The 25,941-nt window shown below is 28.3% G+C and overlaps 5 protein-coding genes across 5 annotated transcripts; 4 read left to right on the top strand and 1 right to left on the bottom strand.

The window, feature by feature from the left end:
• Positions 1-5,684: 5,684 nt before the first annotated feature.
• On the top strand, positions 5,685-6,523 carry LOC124946185 (putative invertase inhibitor). Its single transcript, XM_047486754.1, has one exon. The coding sequence runs from the start codon at positions 5,797-5,799 to the stop codon at positions 6,394-6,396; it is 600 nt and encodes a 199-aa protein (XP_047342710.1). The 5' UTR covers positions 5,685-5,796; the 3' UTR covers positions 6,397-6,523.
• Positions 6,524-7,568: 1,045 nt separating this feature from the next.
• LOC124910267 (ras-related protein RABH1b) lies at positions 7,569-9,977 on the top strand. The gene is made up of 6 exons (XM_047450894.1): positions 7,569-7,756; positions 8,393-8,463; positions 8,949-9,037; positions 9,211-9,322; positions 9,420-9,510; positions 9,596-9,977. Exons 1-6 carry the CDS (start codon positions 7,640-7,642, stop codon positions 9,740-9,742), a joined length of 627 nt encoding a protein of 208 aa, XP_047306850.1. The 5' UTR covers positions 7,569-7,639; the 3' UTR covers positions 9,743-9,977.
• LOC124910266 (RAN GTPase-activating protein 1-like) lies at positions 9,910-11,852 on the bottom strand. The gene has a single exon (XM_047450893.1). It carries the CDS (start codon positions 11,673-11,675, stop codon positions 10,074-10,076), a length of 1,602 nt encoding a protein of 533 aa, XP_047306849.1. The 5' UTR covers positions 11,676-11,852; the 3' UTR covers positions 9,910-10,073.
• A 3,306-nt stretch (positions 11,853-15,158) lies between these two features.
• LOC124910107 (expansin-like B1) lies at positions 15,159-16,206 on the top strand. Its single transcript, XM_047450728.1, has 4 exons — positions 15,159-15,315; positions 15,398-15,504; positions 15,605-15,786; positions 15,863-16,206. The coding sequence occupies exons 1-4, from the start codon at positions 15,159-15,161 to the stop codon at positions 16,017-16,019; spliced, it is 603 nt and encodes a 200-aa protein (XP_047306684.1). The 3' UTR covers positions 16,020-16,206.
• Positions 16,207-17,205: 999 nt separating this feature from the next.
• LOC124944564 (probable methyltransferase PMT14) lies at positions 17,206-20,662 on the top strand. Its single transcript, XM_047484855.1, has 7 exons — positions 17,206-17,492; positions 17,739-18,403; positions 18,480-18,690; positions 18,925-19,207; positions 19,284-19,670; positions 20,097-20,174; positions 20,264-20,662. The coding sequence occupies exons 2-7, from the start codon at positions 17,759-17,761 to the stop codon at positions 20,487-20,489; spliced, it is 1,830 nt and encodes a 609-aa protein (XP_047340811.1). The 5' UTR covers positions 17,206-17,492; positions 17,739-17,758; the 3' UTR covers positions 20,490-20,662.
• The last annotated feature ends 5,279 nt before the right edge of the window (positions 20,663-25,941 follow it).

The following is a 25,941-nucleotide window of genomic DNA, read 5'->3' as shown; positions in this document are numbered from 1 at the left end:
AAAAGAAAACTTTGTATTTTTAATTCATAATTTTTTCAAGTTTAAAATCCAAAAATATCAAGTCACATAATGTTTAACAGTGCATGGATTTATTCAAAATCAAATAGTTATAACTCATTTATTGTTCTTAGAATCTCAATAGTTTGAAGCAAAAAACATCTCAATCGGTTATTAATAATAAATATAATTGGCCCCACCCCCAGAAAAAATAATTTGCTTAACTTAATCCATCTTTGACCTTGACTTACTACGCATGACTTTCTATTAATGGGCAGATTTATGGAGTAAAAACTAAGATAAACTCTATTAATAATATGGTTCAAATTAACATTTTTATGTGATTATATATATATATATATATATATATATATATATATATATATATATATATATATATATATATATATATATATATATATATATATATATATATATATTATTTTATTTTGTAATGAAGGTGTATATCATATGGTAATGATATCTTACTTGTATATTTGATATTAGTGGGTACTAGAAAGTCGAAGTAGTTTATTTTAAGAAAAATGATAGAGAGCGCGACTTGAGACAGCGACTGGGAGCGCAATGCCTACGTGGGTTGACAGGTAGAATATTCTCTCCTTTTATTAATTATTTTCTTTTTCATATTATTAATAATTAGTTACTGGAGAGAAAATAATTAATCGTGAGAATAGAAATATTAGATAAACATTTATTTATAAGTAATAAAACTAAAAAAATATTAATAAGTCAATATAAAAAAAATAATAAAAAAAAGAAAAAAGAGGCCATAAAAAATATTTGATAAATAAAGGAATTGAAAAGTCATAAAAATAAAATAAAAATAAAAGAGATAAATTCATAATTCAACTAATCATTGATATTAATTAGGGTTTAGTGTTTAGAATTTAATATTTAGGTTTTAGAGTAGGATTTAGAGTTTAGGGTTTAAGGTTTAGGGTTTAGAATTTATTTAAACATATTATTAAAATATTTAATGTGAGAATTTGTTGTAAATTATTGATTTATTTTAACTGTTAAACTAAACGAGAGATAATAAATATCAAATAAATGAGTAAAATAATAATCGTGAGAATATGGATAAATGAGATAAATTAATTTGTAGAGATAGAGAGAGAAATTATTTAATAAGAGGAGAGAGAAATTAATTAATAAAAAGAGAGATAAAATAATTAATAAAAAGATAATATTCTACCTGTCAACCCACGTAGTCATCGCGCTCCCAGTCGCGCTCTCTATCATTCCTCTTATTTTAAATTGGGATAGGACTCGAAATCGAGAATAGAATGGGACGAGAATTAGAAAGTTACTCATGAGGTTCAAATTTGAAGATGGAGAATATAAATAGAATACTTGTCGAGTTTGGGTCATAATCGAATAATAAAATGAAAATCTAGTTCAAAAATAGGTACTTTCTTCCGACAAATAATATATCCCTTAATCCCTATAAGAGACTAACGTGTTGATATATCGAGTTGAGTTAGGTTATATTTGTCAATAGTTTGATTTATTTTTTCAAACTAACTATAATTATTAATTATGTTAAAATATATTCCTCGCAAATAATATGTATATAATTATAGAAAATAATAATAAACTAAAATAATTGTTAAAAAAAATATTTAGGTTTTATTATACATGTAAGTTAAATGTTATATTTCTTATAACAAAGTTCTTTCTAAGTAAAACAAATCAATGAAACATTAGTTATATTTTATATATATAGTGACAAGTAACACAAAAGTTAAAGGTTTACAATAATATTTGTAGCTTGACTTGCATAGAAATGTGAGCACGAACGAAATTTCCTCTCATCTCTATCTGAACCATCCTTTGTTTAATAAAACAAATAAACAAATGAGAAAGGTAAATGTTTTTCCGTATAAAAATGTGACAAATAATCATTATTTTATTATATAGAATTACAAAAATCGTATGTGATGTGATGTCTTATAAAATTAGTAAAGATCGACAGGATGGTAAGGAAAATCAATTATGCATTTATTGATTGTTGAGTTATTGAATAAAATAATATTTTTCTATAAAATAAAAAATAAAAATAAAAAAGTAGATAGATTGGTAGAAAAAAAATGAATAAATGAATGACATGATTTGTTAAAAAGAATTAAAAATAATAAAAAAAAAATCTTTTATTTTTCCTTCTCCTCGTCTTTTATCTTTTTTCAGCCAATATGGTGACACGTCGTTCCCTCACGCATTTTCTCTTCAAATTCTTTCGAGTCTATCACCATTTATCTTTTTTCAGCCAATATGGTGACACGTTGTTCCCTCACACATATTCTCTTTTCAAATTCCCTCGAGTCTAAGTTCTTAAAAAAAATACTTATAAAATGTCAAATAGTTATGGGCAGTTCATTGATTTTATTGTAAACAATGTTAATAAGCATTTCTTAATCCGTTAAATTTCCTTCAAATCAAAATAGTAGACAAATAAAAATAAAAATGTTTAATTCTTTTCTAGCTATATCTCACCAATTGTCCACATAGAACTAATCATCTTCTAGTCATTTTTAATAATAACAATACCTAATTTTTAAGGCCGTATTACTAATGAACTAATTCTTTTCATTTTTATTACATTGGTCGAATTATGGTCATAGAATTATGATATGGGAGCATAATTAACTTTAAAAAAATTAAAATTATTTATCCCTTACTATATTTTCATAAATTGAATAAAATAGAATCACAAAAATTACATTAACCAAATGATAAGAACTCATCAAATATAAACTAGGTTTAAATTATGATAAAATCTATAATAAGTTATTAATAACAATAACAATTCCAATATCAATAAAAAGATTCTTAAATATTAAAATCACATATCCAATATCTTGTATTAATTATAGTCATGGTTTAGTAATATAATACATATTTATAGTTGGTGTGAATAGGAACACAAGTTTTGTATTGATAAAAGTAGTATTAAATTTTTTATTAATACAAATTTAACTTAAATAGTAATAAAACTCTTATAATTCATAAGATCCAATATAATACCCCTAACAAACAATATTAAAATGGCCCCTCTTAAAGTAAAAACAAATAAACATCGATTAGATTTTGGACACCAAAAATTGATTTTTAAGCGTGAGGTTGAAGTATATGACAGATGGATGCTATATATCTATCTTGGTGCATATATGATATATATATATATGCTTAATCAAACTAATATATTAGTTTGAAATATAAATGGACCACGTAACAATAGTTTGATTGTAGTATGCAATGTTAAGATTATCTTCTTGACATCATCATGATATTTCAGAGATATTGCTATTTTAAGACTATATATATATATATAATATTAGTTGAGAATTTGTTCTTAGCAAGACATAAAAATGGGATTTCCATTTTTTAGGAGTTAGGACAAGAAGTATGACATGTGGCATGGTTCAAGCTTGATGTGTTTTTGCATATGTGCATTTTCTCAATGTTTGTTTCTCAATATTTGTTTCTCAATATTTATCTAAATTCTAATACACTCAATGACTACGTAAATGTAACAACTTGGTCCTTATGATTCTTCTATAGAGTTCTATAAAAATTTCTCATAAGAAATGATATCATGACGGATATAACCCATCAACCATTTTTCGTCAAAGCCAACTTTGATATATAAGTTGAAATTCCCGAGCTTGTTTGATCATAAGTTATTTTATTATTAAAAAATAAAAATAAATAATTAAGCTTTCACTAGTGGCATTAATCAACTAATATCCATGATTATCTAATGTTGCACTAATCAATATAGGTCTTTTCTCTTTTCTTTTTTTACTTTGTGCCTTAAATTATGCAGTGATAAAAATAATAAACAAATTAGTTAGTGGGCTAGCTGCTTTTTTTCAGTTTAGGATGCGATTACATTTTTTCAGTTTAGGATGCGATTACAGGTAGATTCCTATATTTGTAGTTTTTTTTTTTTTTATTAAATTTGTAATAATTAAGGTTTATATTATTCTACACTAACATATAACTCGTACAAGAAAATATAAAATAATCTTATATATTATACAATTATAAATCTTAATATATATAAGTGTACAAATAAACATCATAATCAACATATTCATATTAAAAAAAAATCAACACTACTATTAGTATCTACATAATTATATTTCTAAAATAAAGTTAAAAAAAATTATACTATTTAAACAAAATTATAAAAAAAAAAAAAGCATTATAGTCAATTGTTCACATTTAATTATTAATTTTTTATATTATAAAATTATTGATTCTTTAAACGGAACGTTATTCATGGTAAAATTCTAACAGATAATATATATTTGCATAAAAAATGTTGTATTATGGCTAGATGTGTGACTGTGTCAAGAAAAAAAGTTGACGACAACTCACATACTTTTGCATTGTGGAGGGGTGACTAGTATTTGGAGCATTTTGTGGAGTATTAATTGGATTTATTGAATGATGCCCGAGTCTTTAGGTAGTTGCTTGAAAGTTTAAATTGATGTGGCTGATATGAAAAGCCTACATATTTGAGTTATCATCCAAATTATTCTTTGGTGGACTATCTGGTTGAAGAAAAATCGTTAAACTTTCAATGATCGTACTCGTCCGATGCGTATCTTTATAATACTATTATTATGATGTTTTCTGAGATTCGTTTAGAAAAGCCAGTAAAGTCTGTGAAGAGTTTATCGTTCTTTTTGAGAATTTAGGAACTCGATAACTTATTAAATATTATTTTTTCTTCATTTTATTTGTTATTTTCATGTCATGCTTTTTCGTTTTGTTTAAACGATTTTTTATAATTTTAGTATACAACCTTTCTTTTAATATATAAAATTAATATGAAAATAACATTTAAAATTATAATATCTCATCATTTAAAATTATAATATTTCAAAATTACATTTTATTTTTAAATTTAACCGTTTCAAAATTTTTCACAGGTTAATATATATAAATCGTTAATTTAATAGGTTCCCTTTTTTTTAAAGAAATTTGTGAAAAAACATATATTTAATTCCATCATTATTTTTGCAATTAATATTGTTTGTTTAACTTAATTATGAGCAATTGGGATAATTGTTCAATCTTTTGTATATGGTTGAAGTCACATAATCAATCTATTGATCCCAAAATTCTTCAATTAAGGCTGGCATTAACAGTTACATTTGACCTTTTATTGTGTCTTAATTAGTTTGCTTCAATAATTATAGAATTAATTATACAAAAAATGCAATTATTTATCAAATAGATCATATAAGTTAATAACCACGAAAAGCATGAGAAAACCACAAAACAAATGATGTGAGGTGCATAGAGGAAGCAACTAAAAATTATAATTGAAGAGAATATGTTGAGAAAGTTTAGTCATTGTCCCTTCTCATATCTCTCAAGGTGACCTGCAATGTTTTAATCATGTCTGGATCCTAGCAGCTAGCTAGCTGGTTTGGAATCCAATGCAATTAATTTCCAAAAATATGAAAACATCTAAATGTCATACTAATGTTTGTAATAATAATCATTAGCTCACAAGAATCTTGATTCAAAAATTTCATGAGAGACAACATTATTATTTAAGATAACCCATAGTACTAATTATCAAAGGAAATTGAGGATTTTTTTTGTCGGATTTCCGGTTCATGCATAATAAATGAAGGAAACTTCCCCCTCCCAACAAAACAAATGAAATAAAAAACAACCCATTTCCTATCCATGATCCATGGTCCTATAAACCAAACCATCCTAGACTATTAGTCCTTTCCATCAAGAAAGAAAGAAAGAATGAATCAGAAAATTCCCCAGATCTTCATTAATATAACCTTAACAACAATATTATTGTTCATCCACAATGTAGTAGTAAAAAGCTCCCATCTGGGCGGCCCCGACATGATCAACTCAACATGTTCCCAATGCGCCGACACCTCAGCATCCCTAGACTACAACTTCTGCCAAACCTCACTCCAACCAATCCCAGTCAGCCATGTCACCAACCTCCCAGGATTAGGTATAGTGGCCATGGAACTCTCAATCAAGAACGCCACCTCCACCGTGACCGCGATTGAGAACTTTTTAGCTGGAAAAGAGCGTTTGGAGCCGTTCGTGGTTGCATGTCTTGAGGACTGTCTCGAACTCTACATAGAAGGTGCTACGATGATGCTTGATGCTATTGGGGCTTTCTATTCTGAGCGATACCATGTTGCGAACTTGCTTGTGAGTGCTGCAATGGAAGGAGCTACCACTTGTGAAGATGGGTTTGGGGAAAGAGAAGGAGTGGCGTCGCCGTTGTCGAAACAGAATTATGATTTCTTTCAGCTTAGTGATGTTGCTTTGTGCATTATTAAGCTTGTTACCATGGCATCAAGGCATGACCATGATCATTAATTACTAGCTAACTCTCCATATTTTTATTTTTTTTGTTCTCATTGGAAGGGACGATCTAATTACCCCCACCCACAATTTAATTGACATGATCAATTACCACTTTTTATATCAACATTAATTTGCCTCATTTAAAAAATATATTTAATTCGTCTCTAGATTAAAAATAAAATAAAATCACATATGGGGTTAACAATAATGAACCTTAGTCAATAAACTCAGCTTATAAATGGAAGATTTCTTCATTAATCAAATAAAGAAAAAAAATTGAATAAACTCAAGATAAACTTGAACTTATAAATGGAATATCTCTCGTATGAATCGAGAAGCATGATTAAAATTCATTATGTAATGTTTAACTGCTCTATTGATAATTATTGAGATATTTGGATTGAAACCGTTTATATAATAGATCTAAATTGTTGGTTTTTATCCATATTATTTATTGGTGGATTATTTGACTACAAATGAATTGTCGTACTTTTCGTTATTATATTCAATCTATAAGTGTAACGTCATTATTATTATTACACAATCTGAAATTTATTCTCGAAAATTTTGTGGAGTCAAAATTGATGACTCACCGCCTTCTTGAAAACCTTTAAGTACGTTATTTTTATTTTATTTTTTTTATTTATGACCTTACTATCTTTGATTTTTCTCTTTTAATTGAATATTAAATTATCTTAAAAAGATCAATAATGTTAAAATCTTGAAAAAAACATATATTAATATTTGCCAGTTTTGAAACACTTGAAAACGGATCCGGAGTAAAACTTGGATTTGGAAAAAAAATATTTTAATATTTAATTAGTTTTATTGAAATAATATTTTGAAACATACTAAATTATATGTATATTAAAAATTTTAATAACTAAAATTATGTGTTTTACTTTCAATAACTCACTGTTGAAAGTAATAAAGCATCAAATCTACCGTCAAGCAAATATGACAATTGACAAGATGAATTTTAATTTTCTCAAAATATTAATTTTCTCAAAATATTAATTTTCAAGAGTGACTTGACATTTTATTTTATTTTTCTCCTGAGTCATGTAATCCATAATTTAAAAAAAAAAATGTATTTTTTAAAATAATAATAAATAAGAATTGTGTGCGCTTTTTATTTTTAATTTATTTGAAATTGAAACTAGACTAAAAATAAGAAGAGAAAGAATTAAGTTATATATCCGATCCAGACATCCGATCTTCAAGCTTCATTTCCGATCGACGGTTTGACTAGAAGATGGCTCCGGTTTCAGCTCTCGCCAAGTATAAGCTCGTTTTCTTGGGAGATCAGTCTGTTGGAAAGACCAGTATAATTACTAGGTTCATGTACGATAAGTTCGATAATACATATCAGGTATCTTCATTATTCACGTCATTGATCTGATTCTATCAAACTCGATTTGATCTTGTTTAGTTATGGAACTTAATTTCATTATGAAATTCAGAGACATTCTTCTTAAGATGTGGTCCGCTATTGGAAAATTGAGAAACTTGAGTCTCTGATCCTTTGGGATCAACAATCTTAATCGATCTGGTGATTAATATGCTTCAATGATTATAATAACTCCGATCCTTCAGTAATTCATGTGCTCTTCGATCTATTTGATGATCCTTAACTCCTGGTTGTCATCGATCGTGTCTTCTGAATACGTTGGTTTTTGCTATGAATCCATACTAATTTTAGGTTGTTAGAGTGAATACATATCATACAATCCACATTGAATGAATGATTTTGGGACATATATCATCTTTGTTAGATAAGGGGAGAAATGTTAGAGTAGAACTAGGAATCTGGAATCGATGGCTGATATCAATTTTTTAATCAACTCTCGTGCTGTCTGAAGTTTCAATAGTTGAAATCATATCTCGATGAATATGCCCTGGTCTATATAGTTGTTTATCTTGTATAACTAGAAGCTACTATAATGCATCTCTTCAGTTCTCACTTCAACGTTGTCGTTTGAATAATTATTAAATATTCGTTTTTCAGGCTACGATAGGTATTGATTTCCTGTCAAAGACAATGTATCTCGAAGACAGGACAGTTCGACTCCAGTTGTGGTAATGTTTAACCTTCTGCTGCCCTAGTCTTGATAGTGTCAAATGCTTGATTTAATGTATAAAACTTGTTTTAGTTGCTCATGTGTATTTTGTGAATATCTATATGTTTCTTCTATATGAGTGCAATTAATATCTGGAAACTGGGATTTTCTTTTTTGCTTAATAGTTTATCATTCAATATTTACTAATGGAAGGCATTCTTTTGTGAAATCCATCATTAAAATATTAAATATTCACCATCATCTCTTGTAGGTAGGTATGTTGTCTTATTTTCCAGATTCACTTAATTTATTTGTACTTTTTTGTTTTGGTAAATCTTGAATTATCAACTCTTTATTTCTGAATCTCTCTATCTGAAGCTATGTTTACTATTTATTCTCTCTTGTCCCTCAAATTCTGTTGTGCCAACATTTTCCCACCTCTCCACACAAAACAATCGTTTGTTTCGATGTTTCAATACTTAATAATTGTTATGTCTTCTTTAGGGATACTGCTGGACAAGAAAGATTCAGGAGTCTCATTCCAAGTTATATTAGAGATTCATCTGTTGCTGTCATTGTCTATGATGTCGCAAGTATGTAAATCTCCCAAAAGTTCTCTGTTTATGATGTATTCTTGACCCTAGTATGTTTCTTACTGTTTAAACTCTTATGCATTAGCTTAATGATATTTGATTCGGTTGTCATCTGCCAATGTCTTCTGGTATTGATCATATGTACTGTGGTGTGCTTTTTTGGGTTGTTTTAGGCAGACAATCTTTCTTAAACACGATAAAGTGGATTGAAGAAGTTCGCAGTGAGAGAGGTAGTGATGTTATCATTGTCCTTGTTGGGAACAAAACCGATCTGGTAGATAAGAGGTATGAATAATGTATAGCAATTAGCAACCCAAGCATTGATCTAACTAGTTTATTTAAAGAAAAGAGAATCATAATAAAAGTAAATATGTACATGCAGACAGGTTTCAATTGAGGAAGGTGAGTCAAAAGCTCGTGATCTGAATGTCATGTTCATTGAGACCAGTGCAAAAGCTGGATTCAACATAAAGGTGTATAACGAACTCCATGACTTGCTAGATCTGCATGGTTTGGTTTTGAATTTGACTATAATAGAATTCATGGCATCGATTACAGGCATTGTTCAGGAAAATCGCTGCTGCATTGCCTGGAATGGAAACACTTTCATCAACAAAGCAAGAGGATATGGTTGATGTGAATCTCAAGTCCACCAGCGCTAGTGCATCACAGGGACAAAACCAATCAGGGGGATGTTCATGCTGATTATGATTGTTGTAGTACTCTTTTATCCAGAACCCATTATTCTTGAAGCTGAAGCTCTCTATCGTCGTCAATTTGAAGTTGTTAGTTTGTTAAACAATATGAGATTGTCTGAACAATATTTCTGTGAGGAGACAAGTTGTAGAAAGAATTATATTCAAAATAGAGTGTGTATAAAACTGTTTGAAAAGATTTTGTATTGCATTCATTGTTGAATTATATAATCTTTAGTATGCTTTCAAAAGGGTCAACTAAACTCATTGTTCAATAGAAATTAATTGTAAACATATTCAAAGGAAATTGCAAGAGAATTAAGAAACTAGCAAAGCAAATCTCAGTCATTGTTTTGCTCTATCTTAAGACCCTTGAGGCTGGATTCGAGTCCATCTTCGGTTTCTTCTTCCTCCAGATCTTCTTGCCCTTCAGGATCATTCTCGTCTAATTCCCCTAGTTTAGCTGGACAATTCTTAAATATCTCCTTCAGCTCGTCGATCCCTTCATCAGATATGAAATTACCATTTAGGTTCAGCAATTTGAAACCGAGCTTATCAACTACAACTTCAGCCAAGACCAGAGCACCAGCACGTCTAATCAAATTAGTATTCATATCGACTTCAGTTAACTGCCCATGACCTCCCACTTCCAACGCCTTGGCAATTAAAATAGCACCATTGTCTTTCAGTTCATTCTCACCCAAATTGAGCCTCTTAAGGAACTGTTTGGTGGCTATACAGGTAGCCAAGTCACGAGCACCTTCAGCAGTTATGTCGTTTCCAGCCATCTCGAGAACCTCCAATAAAGGTGCACATTTGTTGAGAGCATTCGCGAGCGCCTTTGAACCGTCATCTTCCAAATTCAAATAACTGAGGTAAATCTCTGTAAGATCATTGAACCTAGAAGAAACCTCCTTACTCAATGTGATTCCAGCTTCTACACCAAACATGTTGTCCCGAAGATCCAACTTCTTTAGAAGAGTACACCTCCCAAGAGACTCTGCAAGGATGACTCCCCCTTGAAAGTCAATCCTTGTTGAAGAACAACGAAAATCCTCCAAGAGGGGAGATCTTTTAACGATCTCAGAAATGAAGACAGCCCCTTCATCCCCAGTCATATTATTATGGAAGTGAAGAACCCTTAACTTATCCGTTGAAGGAATTAACTCTTGAACAGCTCTTGCAGCTTCTTCCGAGATACCATTATTCATCAAATATAATTCTTCAAGACTGTTTTGGGATTTCAAGAGTTTCCCAAATGCCCTTACACCCTTTTCGCCCAAGGCATTGTTTGAGAGGTTTAAGTAACGCAATTCACATCCATCAAGAGCTGAAGAAAAGATATTCATCACTTCTAGGGCTTCTGCTTCGGGTCTTCCTGCAACAAAATCCGAAAGATCTACTTCCTTAAGTTGATCCTTGAGTGATGACAAGATCGGCTCGGCAACTCGAGCTGCTTCCAATCCAAAACTTCTATTGCTAAAACATATTCTAGTGTATTTATTTCCACCTTCACCAAGCGGCTTCAACAGCTCCTCAGTCTCTTTTGCATCGATAAAGGCTCGACGACCTCCAGATATATCGAAAACAACTTCATCGCGCTTTTCTGGGATCACGTCTAAACCATTTTGACGCTGCTGCGGGCCTGCTTTGAGAACATCGAGCATTAGTTTACCTGATTCTTTAGAATAGAGTTGAATTGCAGAACTGCCGTCTCCATCTGGTTCCTTTTCGTAGTGTTGATTTGCAACATCGAAAGCCGCGATCTCTATTTGCTTGGCGTCCTCTTTTGCTTCTTCTTTAGTCAAGAGACCATACTTTCGGGAGAAAATGGATGGAGTTATTAGATTCTTGGTCATTCGTTCAACGAGTAGTAATCTGGTGCTCTTGCTTGGTGGCCATAGTTTGACAGAGAATGAACGGCTTTCTGATGTGGAATCCATGTCGAATTTTCTCACAAATGGAAAGAAGAATATGTAAATTGCAGTTAGATTGCTGCTGCTGCTGTTGAAGTCAACAAGACTTAAAATAGAGTGAAACCCTAACTAGGTCGTGCTGATGGTGACGAAGAATAGGCACCAAAGAGTAAACGGCCGGTCAGATGAGGTGCGACGGTTGGGTTGTGGGTAAATATGGAAATCCCCTTAATTTAGAAGTAAGTCATTTTTTATATTTTTATATTTTATTTTAGAAAGTTAAAGAGAATCTTTATTTATTTTTTAAATTTAATTTGATACTTTTTATCAATTAATAAAATTTATACATTCTCTTATTATAAGGAAGGATGACCATATTCTTATTGGGAGACTATGTTTAATTCGTTCGGTCTTATGTTATTTTGAAGATTTTTTTTAATATAATCTTTGTCCGTTCGATTGTTCGATTTTATAGGTGTGAGATCTGACGGAATCGGAGTGAAGGACAAAAATATCATCCCGATCAAGAACGGATCTAGGAATAGTTGGGTCTATTTTAAAAAAAATAATTAAGTCTGGTTTAAAAAATAAATTAGGATATGGTCGAATAAAATAAATAAAAAATTATAGAAGAAACGAGTAGATAAATATCTATTTATCATTCATTTTAGATTTATAGAGAAAAATAGTGAAAAAAAAGAAGAATAACTTTTTTTTATCGTTTTTTGTTTTATGAAAAAGTTGGATATATTTTGATTGAATATAAAGTGAGTTTATACAATCATCGTTAGAGTGACACTGAAATAATATAAAAATAAATATTTGAATGAATTTTAAAAATAAATAATATGTAATTGAAAAGAATTAATAATTAATGTTAATTATTAAAAAAAATTATTATACAATATTATTTTATCATAAAATAATTAAAAAATAAAATATTCATAAATTATAAAAACACTCAAATAATTATATCAAACAAATCGTAAAATTTATTTAATCAAATTGTGTATAATTAAAAACAATTAATAGATATATCTAACATGTCTTTCTTTCACTCTATTGTATAATGCCCCAAGAATCCCATTAAATTTTCATTATCAACACCTCAATTCTGATTTTATATATATATATATATATATATATATATATATATATATATATATATATATATATATATATCGGAAGAATGTCAATTTTACACACCAACTTGTAAGAAGGTGTCAAATTTATTTATTAAGTATCAAAATTCTATTTATATATACTAATTTGTCAAAAAGTGTCAATTTTATTTAAAATAACGGAAATGTTAAACACCGTTAATTTTTTGCCACATGTAATATCCCCATTTTTGTAAAATTGATATTACTTTAATTATTTTTCAATTTAAATAAAATATTAAATCTTTCTTTATCCATTTTTTCTCTCTCTTTATCTCACAATTATCCATTTTCTTCTTACTTTTCTCTTTCCATTTCCATTTCCATTTCCATTTCCATTTCCATTTCCATTTCCATTTCCATTTCCATTTCCATTTCCATTTCCATTTCCATTTCCATCTCCATCTCCAATATGCATAGAGATTGTATAGACATATTATTTTTATTTTTCATAAAATGAAACTAATTAAAGAAACTGAGGCTTATCTTTTTAGGCAGTTCATTCGACCTCTATCCCTCAAAACATCATATTATCGTATATCATTTTATTCCTACTTTTAATTCAAATAGAAAGAGAGATAAACACAATCTCTTTATATTATAAATTAAAAATAAATTATATTAAATTGAGTTTTTATATCTAACCAAATAGATTAACTTCAAAACTACCCAAAAAAATTATAAAATTAAGAATTGAACTACAACATGTTCAACTAAAATGACATTACATGATTCAAAATTAATAGATTATATTAAATTGACAATAAATTTTTGTCACACATAATTCATTTTGAATTATATAATGTCATTTTAGTTGAATTTGTTATATTTCAATTCTTAATTTTACAGTTTTTTTTTTATACTTATAAAGACTCAATTTAATATAAATTATTTTTAATTTATAATATAAAGAGATTCTGTTTATGTCTTCATTTGAATTAAATTAGGGGTTGAATGAACTGATTAAAAGGATAAGACCTAATTTAAGAAGAAAAATTGATAGTTGTGAGATAAAGAGAGAGAAAGAATGAATAAGGACAATTTTTAATGTTTTGTTTGAATGAAAAAATAATCAAAGTAATGACAATATAAAAATAAATAAAAAATATGTGAATATTACATGTGGCAAAATTTTTGACGGTGTTTAACATTTCCGTTATTTTAAATAAATTTGATATTTTTTTACAAGTTAATAGGTATAAATAGAATTTTGATACTTAATAAGTAAATTTGACACCTTCTTAGAACTTAGTGTGTAAAATTGAGATTCTTCCCATATATATATATATATATATAAATAGTAGGGATGAACTTAGGCCTCATTCATTGAACACTAATTGAAAACGACTCTTCTGCTCAAAAACATTTAATGTTCCTAAATATTCTTAACCATTTATATCTATATGCATCATGATATCCATTTATCCGTTTATGAATCTTTTAAGTTTGGAAGGATGAACTTAAGGCCCACAACACAAACCTCTTTCTGTCTCGATTCCAATCAAGCCGCTCCTAACTGAGTATATATTGGTCATCCCGATTTATAAAGCATATAATTATGACATGTTGTAAATTTATTTTTTTTATTGGAAAAAATAATTCAGTACAATATTTTTACATTATTTTAAATGTAGGGCAATGGAATGATTAAGTGTTAAGAGTAGTGGGATTCCATTATATTCATTACATGCATATGTAATAATAATAATAATAAACCATATAATAATAAGTAGCAACAGTTCCCTGCTTCAAGAAGGAACAATTAAATTCATTTTTTAAATAAGGGATCCAACAACACAGTGCATGCTTGCTTAAGATCATAGCAAAGATGATTATTTAAATATATAAACATATATCTATTACTCACATCGCATGCCTTGCCTGCAAGCTGCAACTATATATATTATATAATATTCCGTGACTTTTAAATATTGATTTTATTTATTTTTGAGTAATTACAAAAACTTTCTTCAATCACTTGATCCAGAACAGTAGAATAAAGAGTAAATATTTAGATTATATAAATAAAATATTTTATAAATTGCAGCAGAGCAGAAGGGGATCAGGTTTTGAATTAGAGCCATAGTGAAATATTTAAACACTATCTATACTTTCATGCTAAAAAAGAAACTCACTTGATTGATTCTCAAGCAAAAACCTAATTTTAAGTACAAAAGTTATATTTTATAATTTATTGTAGCAATGATATGTATTACAACTTGCACACTAATTAATAATAGCTAGACTCATTACAAAGATCATCTCATCCGATCTCACAAATTAAGTCTATATAAATAATGGGCATTTCTTCTTCTTATTCATCTTCTTTTTCTCTGAACATTCTAAAACAATGGTTAAATCCAACCTACCATTCTGCATTGCATTTCTTACACTACTCCTCGTGTCGAAAAGATTCCGCGACTGCAATGCGGCTACATGCAACAACAACTGCTTCACTCGTTCGCGGGCCGTTTACTACCCAAACTCAGACGAGGAAGGCACCGAGAGTAAGGCTAGCTAGCTAATTAAATATTGGTCGCAAAATCAATCAAATTGTCAATAATTGTTTATTTAATAAAAAAAATTCAGCTGGAGCGTGTGGATTTGGGAAATATGGAGCTAGGTTAAATAACGGGCTTGTATCTGCTGCTTCTAATCTTTTCCGTAATGGCGTGGGCTGCGGAGCGTGCTACGAGGTGCGCGCATAACAAACTTTACGTGTGATATATCATATATATATATATATATATATGTCATCATAGCTAGCTAATATATGTAATTAATCAAATTAATTAGGTTAAATGTACCAACAAGTATTATTGCTCGGACAAAGGAGTAACGGTGGCTATAACCGACCATGGGTATAGCGGAAACGCAGACTTTATTCTAAGCAGGAAAGCTTTCCGACGAATGGCTGCCAATAAACACTCGGCCGAGTCTATACTAGCTTTCGGAATAGTAAATGTCGAGTATAGGCGGTGAGTATTTATTTATTTTTTTCAATATCTTTTTGAACGTTATAAATAATAAATATGTCTCTCAAACACAATACAGAGTTGCTTGTACCTACGATAATAAGAATATAACGATAAAGATAGACGAGAACAGCGATTACCCTTATTACTTGGCTTTTGTTTTACGGTATCAACAAGGAAAGAAAGACATCACTGCTGTCCAGATTTGTGAGGTAATTAATAATGAAATTAAGTAGTTAATACATATAAAATATTAGTTTAATTTGTTATAGATTAATTTAATTATTGACACCCAAATAAAATAAAAATGAAGACAAGGAGATTTGTGTGCAAGCTTTTGGAAAGGAGTTATGGAGCAGTTTGGGCAACTAGTTCGCCTCCAAGGGGTCCCCTTTCCATAAGAATGCTAGTTAAGGACGAAGACGACGATGATCATAAATGGTTAGTTCCGGTTAACAACTTACCCGCCAGATGGAAAGCCGGACATACATACGACTCCGGCGTGCAACTCGACACATAGTAATTATATAGTTATAAAAAATTGAACTAATGTAAGATATTGATTGATTTGTTGCGTTTGATTTTATTGTTATTTGATTGTCTAACTATGATAAATATTTGTTTGTGTAAGTTATGATAAGTATGTGTGACTTAATTTAAAAATGGTTATGTTTTTTTTTATTGTTGTAGATTATGTTTGTAATGATTTTTATTTTGCCTTTTTAATAAATTTTGTATTAAACACAAAAATCTGATGAAAGTAATATTGTATAGGAATTAATATTGTCGGCACAAATTAGGATAGAATGTGGACAATATTAGCTACCTAGTCATTCTCAAATGAAAATGATTGTCTGATTTGAATTAATTATATATTTCAAATCAATCAACATTTTATTAATTGTTGAATGTGCTTGTAAAACTTATCATTTAGTTCAGTTGAAATTTATCATTTTCTTTTATTTTTTTATAAATAAATAATTATTAAAAACTTATAAAAAATAGGTTTTCAAGGAAATTAACTTTACTGTCATTTTCTTCCTTTCTTAATGTTTGGGTTATTTGTAGTGTTTTTATTGGGGTTTTTTTAAATAAAATATTTATTGTTATTTTGTATATTGATAAAATATAATTATTCTAAAAAAGAAAGAAAATATACTTAAAAAAGCAAATATAATTAATTTGAGAATTGTATTTTAAAGTTAAAGATCATATATTTTATTATTATATAGTTCAGTTAAAAACAACATAAACCCTCATTTTATTTCTATCCCTGTAACCAAATTGAGTTAAAGTTTCCGTTTTGATGACTGAAGAAGAGAAGGTGGTAAAACAAACGACAACAGTCTCTCTCTCTCTCACAAACACACACGCAGTGTCGGCGTGGAGTAGCCGTTCTGGATTCTGGTCCCATCGAATTTTTAACTGCGAACGTACTCTTTATCTTCCTTCCTAGGTCAATGGTGTGAATACCCTAAAATAGACTGAAATACAGACTTAGATCTCAATTTCTCCCCCACCCTTTCTCTCTCTCTCTCTCTCACTTTCTCTACTTTATGGGCGCCACTCTGTCAAGCATATGGTGTCCATTCACTTGCCATTTATGACACTCTAAGGGACAACAAGTGTGATCTATTGGGGAGCTTGAGCTCTGGATCGGCTCCATTATCCGATACCCACCACTGTCAAGCTTCCACTTACAGTTCCTGGTAAGATCTCCGTTCATTGTTACCTCAATTTCTGCTAAAAAATTTCAAGTCTTGAAGCTTCACTTCATTCCGTTGATTGTGGGTCATTAATCTCTTTAATTGTTTTCTCTCTTAGTAACCAATTTCGTGCTAGAAGAATTGTTGGGTTAATTTCTTTTAACTATTTTATTACTGTTATGAAGTTTTTGATTTGTGGAACCTAAAAGTGAAGATTCACAGATTTCAGATTTCTTCAATTTTGTGCAGACTTCTTTCTAAGGCTTATCATGGGTTCTAAGAATAACTTATTGAATAACCGAGGACGTAGCCCGCTGTCTATATTCGTTGTTCTTGCTCTATGTTGTTTCTTCTACCTATTAGGCGCATGGCAGAATGGTGGATTTGGAAAGCAAGATAAAATGGCCTTTCAAATACCCAAAAGTTCTGATTGCAATATAATTCCAAAAGCTCTAGACTTTGAGCCTCATCATAAAATTCTACATATCTCGGAATCTGCGGAGCCAAAAGCCAAAATATTCAAGCCTTGCGATTCAAAGTATGCTGATTATACTCCTTGTCAAGAACAAGACCGAGCTATGACCTTCCCTCGAGAAAATATGATATACAGAGAGAGGCATTGTCCGCCCAATTCAGAAAAGTTGAAGTGTCTGATTCCAGCACCAAAGGGATACACAACCCCATTTACGTGGCCAAAAAGTCGAGATTATGTTTATTATGCTAATGTTCCTTACAAAAGTTTGACAGTTGAGAAGGCTGTCCAGAACTGGGTTCAGTTTCAGGGTAATGTGTTTAAATTTCCAGGTGGAGGAACAATGTTTCCTCAAGGTGCAGATGCGTATATCGATGAATTAGCGTCGGTTATTCCCATCAAAAGTGGCGCTATAAGAACTGCACTGGACACTGGTTGCGGAGTATGTTTATTTTTTTCTTCTTACCTTCTTTACACAATTCACTTTATTTTCCAAAAACTAATTTCATTTTCTACAGGTTGCGAGCTGGGGGGCATATATGTTGAAGAGAAATGTGTTGACAATGTCATTTGCACCTAAAGATAACCATGAAGCGCAGGTTCAGTTTGCTCTAGAGCGGGGTGTGCCAGCTATTATTTCCGTTTTGGGATCCATACAACTTCCCTATCCGGCAAGAGCATTCGATATGGCTCAATGTTCTAGATGCCTAATTCCGTGGGCCTCAAATGGTATATATCATATATTTAGAATGTCATGGATTTTTGTTATCTTTCTGAACAGTTGTTGATTAGAAATAACCAAAAGCCAGGGAGCATAGGCTGATTAGAAATAATCTGAGGATATAACTTTTGGGATTTAAAGATAGACAAAGAACTAAACTCTTTGTTCTATTCGCAAATTGTTTTGTTTTATAGATAAACTGTATAGAAATTTACTAAAAGAAGACAATCTTTACTATGCAGAAGGAACGTATCTAATGGAAGTTGATCGAGTGCTCAGACCTGGTGGATACTGGGTCTTGTCTGGCCCGCCAATTAATTGGAAGACCTATTATAAGACGTGGAAACGAACAAAGGAGGAGTGTAAGGCAGAACAAGATAAAATTGAAGAGTTGGCTGAGCTTCTTTGCTGGGAGAAGAAGTATGAAAAAGGAGATATTGCGATTTGGAGGAAAAAGATAAACGCAAAATCCTGCAGAAGGAAGTCTGCAACCATTTGTGAAGCCAGGGACGCCGATGATGTTTGGTGAGTTATTTTTCTTTGAGCATTCAATAAATTGTAAGAAAAATATCTTAAAACATTTTCTCGGTAAATATGGTAGGTACAAGAAAATGGAATCATGCATAACTCCCTTGCCCAAAGTTGTGGATGGTAAGGAAGTAGCTGGAGGTGAATTGAAGAAATTTCCAGATAGATTGTATGCTGTTCCACCGCGAATAACAAAAGGATTGGTTAAAGGAATATCTGTTGAATCTTACGAAGAGGACAATAAAGTATGGAAGAAACATGTAAAAGAGTACAAAAGGATTAATAGGTTGCTTGGAGGTACAAGATACCGAAACATTATGGACATGAATGCTGGCCTTGGTGGTTTTGCAGCTGCCCTTGATTCTCCAAAACTATGGGTGATGAATGTTGTGCCAACTATTGCTCAGAACACCTTAGGCGTTATTTACGAGAGAGGTCTCATGGGCATATATCATGACTGGTACTCGAACAAAATCCTTCCTCAATCTATTCGTATATGTTATTCTTTGTTTATGCATGCTTAAATTGAATAGTTCTTCCTCCTAAAGTATGAACTAAGGAATTCTCACTTAAAAACACCTTGATTGAAGTTGGGGTCACGGCGGTGAGTTGCTGTGCTAGCCTCTTCCAGGAAAAAACCAACCCGGTCTAAATATGCTTGAATCCCTTAACAGGAAAATAAGTTTTTGCAGTGATTTAAGGGTGTGTTTTACTAATGGAAAATATTTCAGCCAATGTATGACTGATTACAAACAAATCAAATAAATAATTATAGTATGCTGTTATAATTGAATGATTTATAACAAATGCAACAATAGAATGTTTGTTCTTGTGCTGTTATCATTCAGAACCTTACTCGGTTGTTGGATTTTTCTTTGATTTGCAGGTGCGAAGGATTCTCGACGTATCCTAGAACATATGATCTTATTCATGCAAATGGCTTGTTCAGCTTATATCAAAACAGGTAAAAGCCCCTCTCTTTTCTTAAATTATATCATTGAAATCATTGTCACAATATTCTGAAATGGCAAAATTTGATGTGGTGAATAACAGATGCGAATTGGAAGACATACTGTTAGAGATGGATCGAATCCTGCGGCCAGAGGGTACTGTCATATTTCGAGACGAAGTGGATGTTCTAAACAAGGCGAAGAAAATAGCGGAAGGAATGAGATGGGAGATGAAACTAATTGATCACGAGGATGGACCAATGGTCCCCGAAAAGATAATGGTGGCTTACAAACAGTATTGGGTTGGTAATACCACATCTGATGAATGAAGAAGACATTCATTTCCTTTTGTCTATATATATATATATATATATATATATTTATTTACAAATTTAATTATGCATAATGGTATGAAAGATTAAATCTTATGATGGTGATAATTATTAAGTTTAACTGAGGATCTGATATTAGTGTTATATATATTATTGTAAAGTTTATTTTAGAGGGGAACATAAACATTATTATTTGGGTTGTTTCCAGATAAAATTCATGTTGCAAGTTTAGTCTTTTATTTTTTTACTCAATCCATGACATTATATTTGGATCTTTTTAGTGTTAAAAGAGATTATAAATTGGTTTATTAATTAAAAAAATTATACATATATTTTAAGAGAAAAGAAAGTAAAATAAAAAGTTAACAACTGGATAAAAGCAACTGTTGTTAGAGTTTTGGGGCCTATTTCTAAAAAGAAAATAATTGGCCCATTTGAAAACTATTTCTTTTGAACTATTTGAAAAAGACTTTTATCTCAAAATTTGAATTTGAAATAAAATGAAAAAATTGCTTATATTTTTTATGAATATTTGTTACGTCATTATGTGCTCTCACTTACATATATATATATTTTTTTAAAATTTTAAATGTTTAATTTTTTTTATTAATTATTTCTAATTTAAATTGGCTAAATGTACTTAAGACTCATTGACATAGTAATAATAATGTGTTATACCACCAATTCCAATGAAACAAGACAATCACAGCCATTAATAATGCTTCAACTTCTATTATCTATATATAATTTTAAAAAACAAATCCTTTACTTTAATTCTCACCATTCTTCACAATTTTATATCTGACGTAGGTAATTTCCTATAATATAGTCAAGTTATATTTGAAAGTAACACAAATTCATTCATATATATATATATATATTGTTGAAATTTAAAACCAAACAATCCTTTGAATGTTTATATGTTTTCGCTATCAATAAAACTAATAAGCAGTTAATGGGCCACGATACCCGATACGGTGCCGACATTGATACTTTATATTTACAATAAGTACATTTGCATGATGTCCTGTCTCCATTAGATTTTTATTTTTCTTGTTTTTTCTTGAAAATATTTAGAAATCACTTATTAATTTGTGAATGACTTTGAATTATTTTAAGAAATATTTTCTAGCCTAACTATTTATATATATCATATATAAACTAAAAACTAGTAAGTGTGATTTACGAGTTTTCACTCTAGATCATTCAAAATATATATATATATATATATATATATATATATATATATATATATATATATATATATATATATATATATATATATAAATATATATGTTTAATTACTTACCAGGCTAATAGTTAGTAAATTTTACTTATTAGTTAATGCGGTAGAAAAATGCATACATAAGATGCTTGTTACAACTTAGGGGTGGTATGGAAGTATTTTACCTATTATAAGATGCTTATTATATTTTTTTTTAAAGAAATGGTTTTCACAATATGATTATTAATTTATCGTGGGATATGTCTTATTAAAGTTAAAATCTACGTCTTAAACATTTTTATATTCTCATCAGCCGGACAGTTATATGTGTGGTATCCTTCGAAATATTATTGTGATCCAGTTGGAGTTGGTGTTGCTCAAGCTTAAAACTATTTATGTCGACATAATTTCAGTGATCATATTAGATCTAGTTATACGTATAATTCATAATGTTATTTTTAAATACTTTTTAAAATTCATTATGAGAACCCGTTGAGTCGGTTTAAGAAGCTCGTCACATTTTTAATACCTTCGATGTTGAACTATTTGTTTTTATGAATTTTATTTTTTATATTTTTTTGTTACATTTTATTTTATTATTATTTAAACGATTCTCATTTTTCAATATTGGATAATTTAGGAAAATAAATTATACTTATTTTTTTAAGCTCCGTGTTTAGAAGTTGCTCCAATATTAGGTGTTACAATTTTCTATAGTGAATAAGTAGAAAACATATTCATTTATTATTTGCAATAAAGTTACACTACAACAAATATATACCTAGATAGACAATATTGTGAGATTCTTTATTTGTGGTTGCAATTTGCATATATATGTTTTTACAGTTGTGTGTTAATTTAATATGTGGTCGAATAATTTTGATTTTCAAACAAAATAAGACTAGACCTTCATCTATAGAATGATTTACAATGTTTAAAGAAATAAAAGGCAATAAACATTTCAATCTTCTTAACTCTTCAAATCTATCTCATAATTTTTAATTTGAATAGAACTCTGTACATTTGATCAAATCCAATGTAAAATTAGAAATCAAGGTTAATTAATCTATAGACTGATATATATATATATATATATGGTGGCATGCATGACACAATTATTGAGACACCGTCTTAAGAAATAATACATTATATTAATTAATATTGATTATCTTTTTGACTAGATATCACTTAGTTAGACTCCTTCACAATACAATGTTTCTTACTTTATTTGAGGATCATCAAGTTCGTTTTTGTGCCTCAACTTTGGATCTTATATCGCCCACTTTAGAAGATTTTAGACTAGTTAGTTTTGTCGATTTTTTTTTGTAGGTATTTTCATTTTATAATTTATGTAAGTCTCTCTTATATTTTGTTTTACTTAAACAATATATATATTTTCATTCATATTAATGTCTTGATCTTATATTCTTTTTTATCAATAAATTTGGTTTAAAATTGTGGTCAAGAGTCTGATCATTTAGAATCGTTTTAAAACGGATTAACTCACTCTTATTAAAGTGGTCATGACGGTGAAGTATAATACTAACCATTCAAAAACAAATGAATTTGGTCTGGATGGGGATTTGGAACCATGCATTAAGGAATTTGTAACGAGCTTTTGATCATTCAAGAAAAGACAAGTTGGGTTTAATGATTGAAGACCATATCAGCTAATATGGGGAACATTTTTATCTTATCAATTAATTTATATTTTTAAGTAAGAAATCATTCCTTGAAATTATAGGTAGGAAATTACTCATTGAAATTATATGGAGAAGTTAGCATTTAAGCGGATTAATCCGAAATCCAATTCGATCCAATATAAAATACTAATTTGGATTAACTATTTAGAATTCAGGTACCGATCCAGAATTCGTTAGGTAGGTTTAAAAAAACAACGAGAAAATTTGAAATTTTTAATAATTAGAAAAACAATCCGTGAATTATATTGATTTTTTTTTTCCGGGTAGTCTTATACCCAGTCGAGCCTCTACATATATCCGTCCCTATTATGATTAGATTGACTTCAAATTAGATTGATTAAGATTATCCAAATAAAAATATAATTTTTAATTTGTTTTTTAGATTTCATCCAATATAATATATTTTTTTATTTCTCATTTTACTTAAACTATCCTTACTTTTCTCAATAATTATCATATAAATTGTTAATTAAAATATTTAACCATAGATCAGAGTTTTTGACCAAAGTAAATAAAATAATATTATAAAAAATTAATTATAATAAGATGTATTACTAAAATTTAATAATATGTATTTTTTATATAAAATATTGTTTATCATAAAAAAAATAAAAAATTTAAATAATAAATAAATTAATAAAATAAATAAATTTATTAAGCAATTAGATAAAAATAATATTAAATTAAATTATTTAAATCATAATCAATCAAATCCAAATACAATCAATATTAATTAATATAATAATTTAAATTATTAATTGAATAAATATAATTTGGACTAATACGAATAAAATAGAGATAAAATAAATTGAATTTAACGCTCAATATTTTGTCAATACACTTAGTTCTTACCCTCCATTAAATTGATTGGAATGTGGTAAATAAGATATTTGTTTAATTAGAACTAAACTACTTCACAATACAATATTTATTAAATTAAATTATATTTTTCTTAAAAAAAATTAATAAAAAAAAATTCAAATAAATGATTTTACATTCTTGAACCTAAATGAGCCTTCTAAACCATATCAACTATTATAAAATACTACTAAAATAATTATATTTATTCAATTTATTACTAATTGTACTCCTCTTTTTTTAGAGTATTTTTTTTATTTCCATGATTCCTCGTCATCTTATTAAGATGTGTATCTAATTAATTACTTAAATTATCACAGTAACTAACTAATAATTATACATTTATATATATATAAATATATAGATAGATCGTTATCACTTTTAAATTATATTCATCAACAATTACAAATTTATTTTATATTAAACAAAAGCATGTGTTAGTGTTACTATTTACTAGCAATGAATGTGTGGCACTTAAAATTCTATGTCTGAGACATTCCTGTCCACAAAATTTAATCATATTTGTTTAATTTTATTAAATTAAAAAAAAAAATTATGGTTCCTTTGGAAAATAAGCAAATGAGATTCTTGAAAAAATAAATGTTTAATGGTATCATAGAGGCCAACATTTTTTCTGAAATATTTATATAATATTTTTGCAAGAAAAAATGCAAAACTATGATATATATATATTAGCAGACAAATAAACTAAAGATAAATTTTAGATATTTATTATACAGTTCAAGATAAATTTTTGAGTTGTCCATTAGATAACAAATAAAATAATATAAATTTTAGATGTTTTTCTAATATAGTTTATTTATTTATATATTTAGATTTTAAATATTTTGCAAATAGATAAATATCATATATTTTCAAAATTATTTATTTATTTTAATATTGTGATATGATAACTTTTAAAAAATAAGTTAATTGGTCAAAAATATATTTAAAATTATAAAATATAGGGTTTAAAATGTGGTGTTTATTATAATAATAAAAAATAATTTTTAATAACTATTAATATTACCTTCCATAATAAACCTAAAATAATTATAAATATTATATTATTTATAAAATGTTTTTTTTATTAACCTTTTTTCTAAAATTATATAATCCTATTATTAATTAATAATAATGTTTTTACTTAAATAAATAACTGTTAAACTTTTTTAAATAATAAATAAATTTGAAAATTTTATTAAATAATTAATATATATATATATATATATATATATTTGTTTTTACACATATCATTTATTTATAATAATTTTTTTCAATAATGTTAAATAAATATTTTTAACTAATAATTTTATGATATTAAAAAAACTAAAAAATAATTTAACATATTTTTATTTATTTTTATTTTAAATCTAATTAATAATTATTATATTTTTATAAAAAAATATTATTTAAAAACTAAATGTTAATAATTTATAATATTTTGATTTTGAAAAATATTAAATTCTAATTTTGAATATTTAATTGATAAATAATTATTAATAAAAAAAAGAATAAATGAATAATCCACTTGCCCTGATAAATAAAATAAAACAAATATATTTATATTTAAATAAAAAGGAATAACATTTTTAATTTATTTAATAAACTTAAAATATAAATAATATTAAATTTTATAATATGTTTTTCTAAATATTAATAT

The sequence above is a fragment of the Impatiens glandulifera genome, chromosome 7 (assembly GCF_907164915.1).
Source record: "Impatiens glandulifera chromosome 7, dImpGla2.1, whole genome shotgun sequence".
Taxonomy (NCBI): domain Eukaryota; kingdom Viridiplantae; phylum Streptophyta; class Magnoliopsida; order Ericales; family Balsaminaceae; genus Impatiens; species Impatiens glandulifera.
Note: the sequence above shows the minus strand (reverse complement) of the source record. Positions and strands in the feature narration are given on the sequence as shown.

Bases quoted from the DNA above. Each gene is read 5' to 3' on its own strand.
- LOC124910266 (XM_047450893.1), bottom strand. From the start codon at position 11,675: ATGGATTCCACATCAGAAAGCCGTTCATTCTCTGTCAAACTATGGCCA.
- LOC124944564 (XM_047484855.1), top strand. From the start codon at position 17,759: ATGGGTTCTAAGAATAACTTATTGAATAACCGAGGACGTAGCCCGCTG. The intron at 19,208-19,283 runs GTGAGTTATTTT...TAAATATGGTAG, and splicing joins AGGGACGCCGATGATGTTTG to GTACAAGAAAATGGAATCAT. The intron at 20,175-20,263 runs GTAAAAGCCCCT...GGTGAATAACAG, and splicing joins TTCAGCTTATATCAAAACAG to ATGCGAATTGGAAGACATAC.
- LOC124910107 (XM_047450728.1), top strand. From the start codon at position 15,159: ATGGTTAAATCCAACCTACCATTCTGCATTGCATTTCTTACACTACTC. The intron at 15,316-15,397 runs GTAAGGCTAGCT...AAAAAAATTCAG, and splicing joins AGACGAGGAAGGCACCGAGA to CTGGAGCGTGTGGATTTGGG. The intron at 15,787-15,862 runs GTGAGTATTTAT...AACACAATACAG, and splicing joins GTAAATGTCGAGTATAGGCG to AGTTGCTTGTACCTACGATA.
- LOC124910267 (XM_047450894.1), top strand. From the start codon at position 7,640: ATGGCTCCGGTTTCAGCTCTCGCCAAGTATAAGCTCGTTTTCTTGGGA. The intron at 9,323-9,419 runs GTATGAATAATG...ATGTACATGCAG, and splicing joins ACCGATCTGGTAGATAAGAG to ACAGGTTTCAATTGAGGAAG. The intron at 9,511-9,595 runs GTGTATAACGAA...CATCGATTACAG, and splicing joins AAGCTGGATTCAACATAAAG to GCATTGTTCAGGAAAATCGC.
- LOC124946185 (XM_047486754.1), top strand. From the start codon at position 5,797: ATGAATCAGAAAATTCCCCAGATCTTCATTAATATAACCTTAACAACA.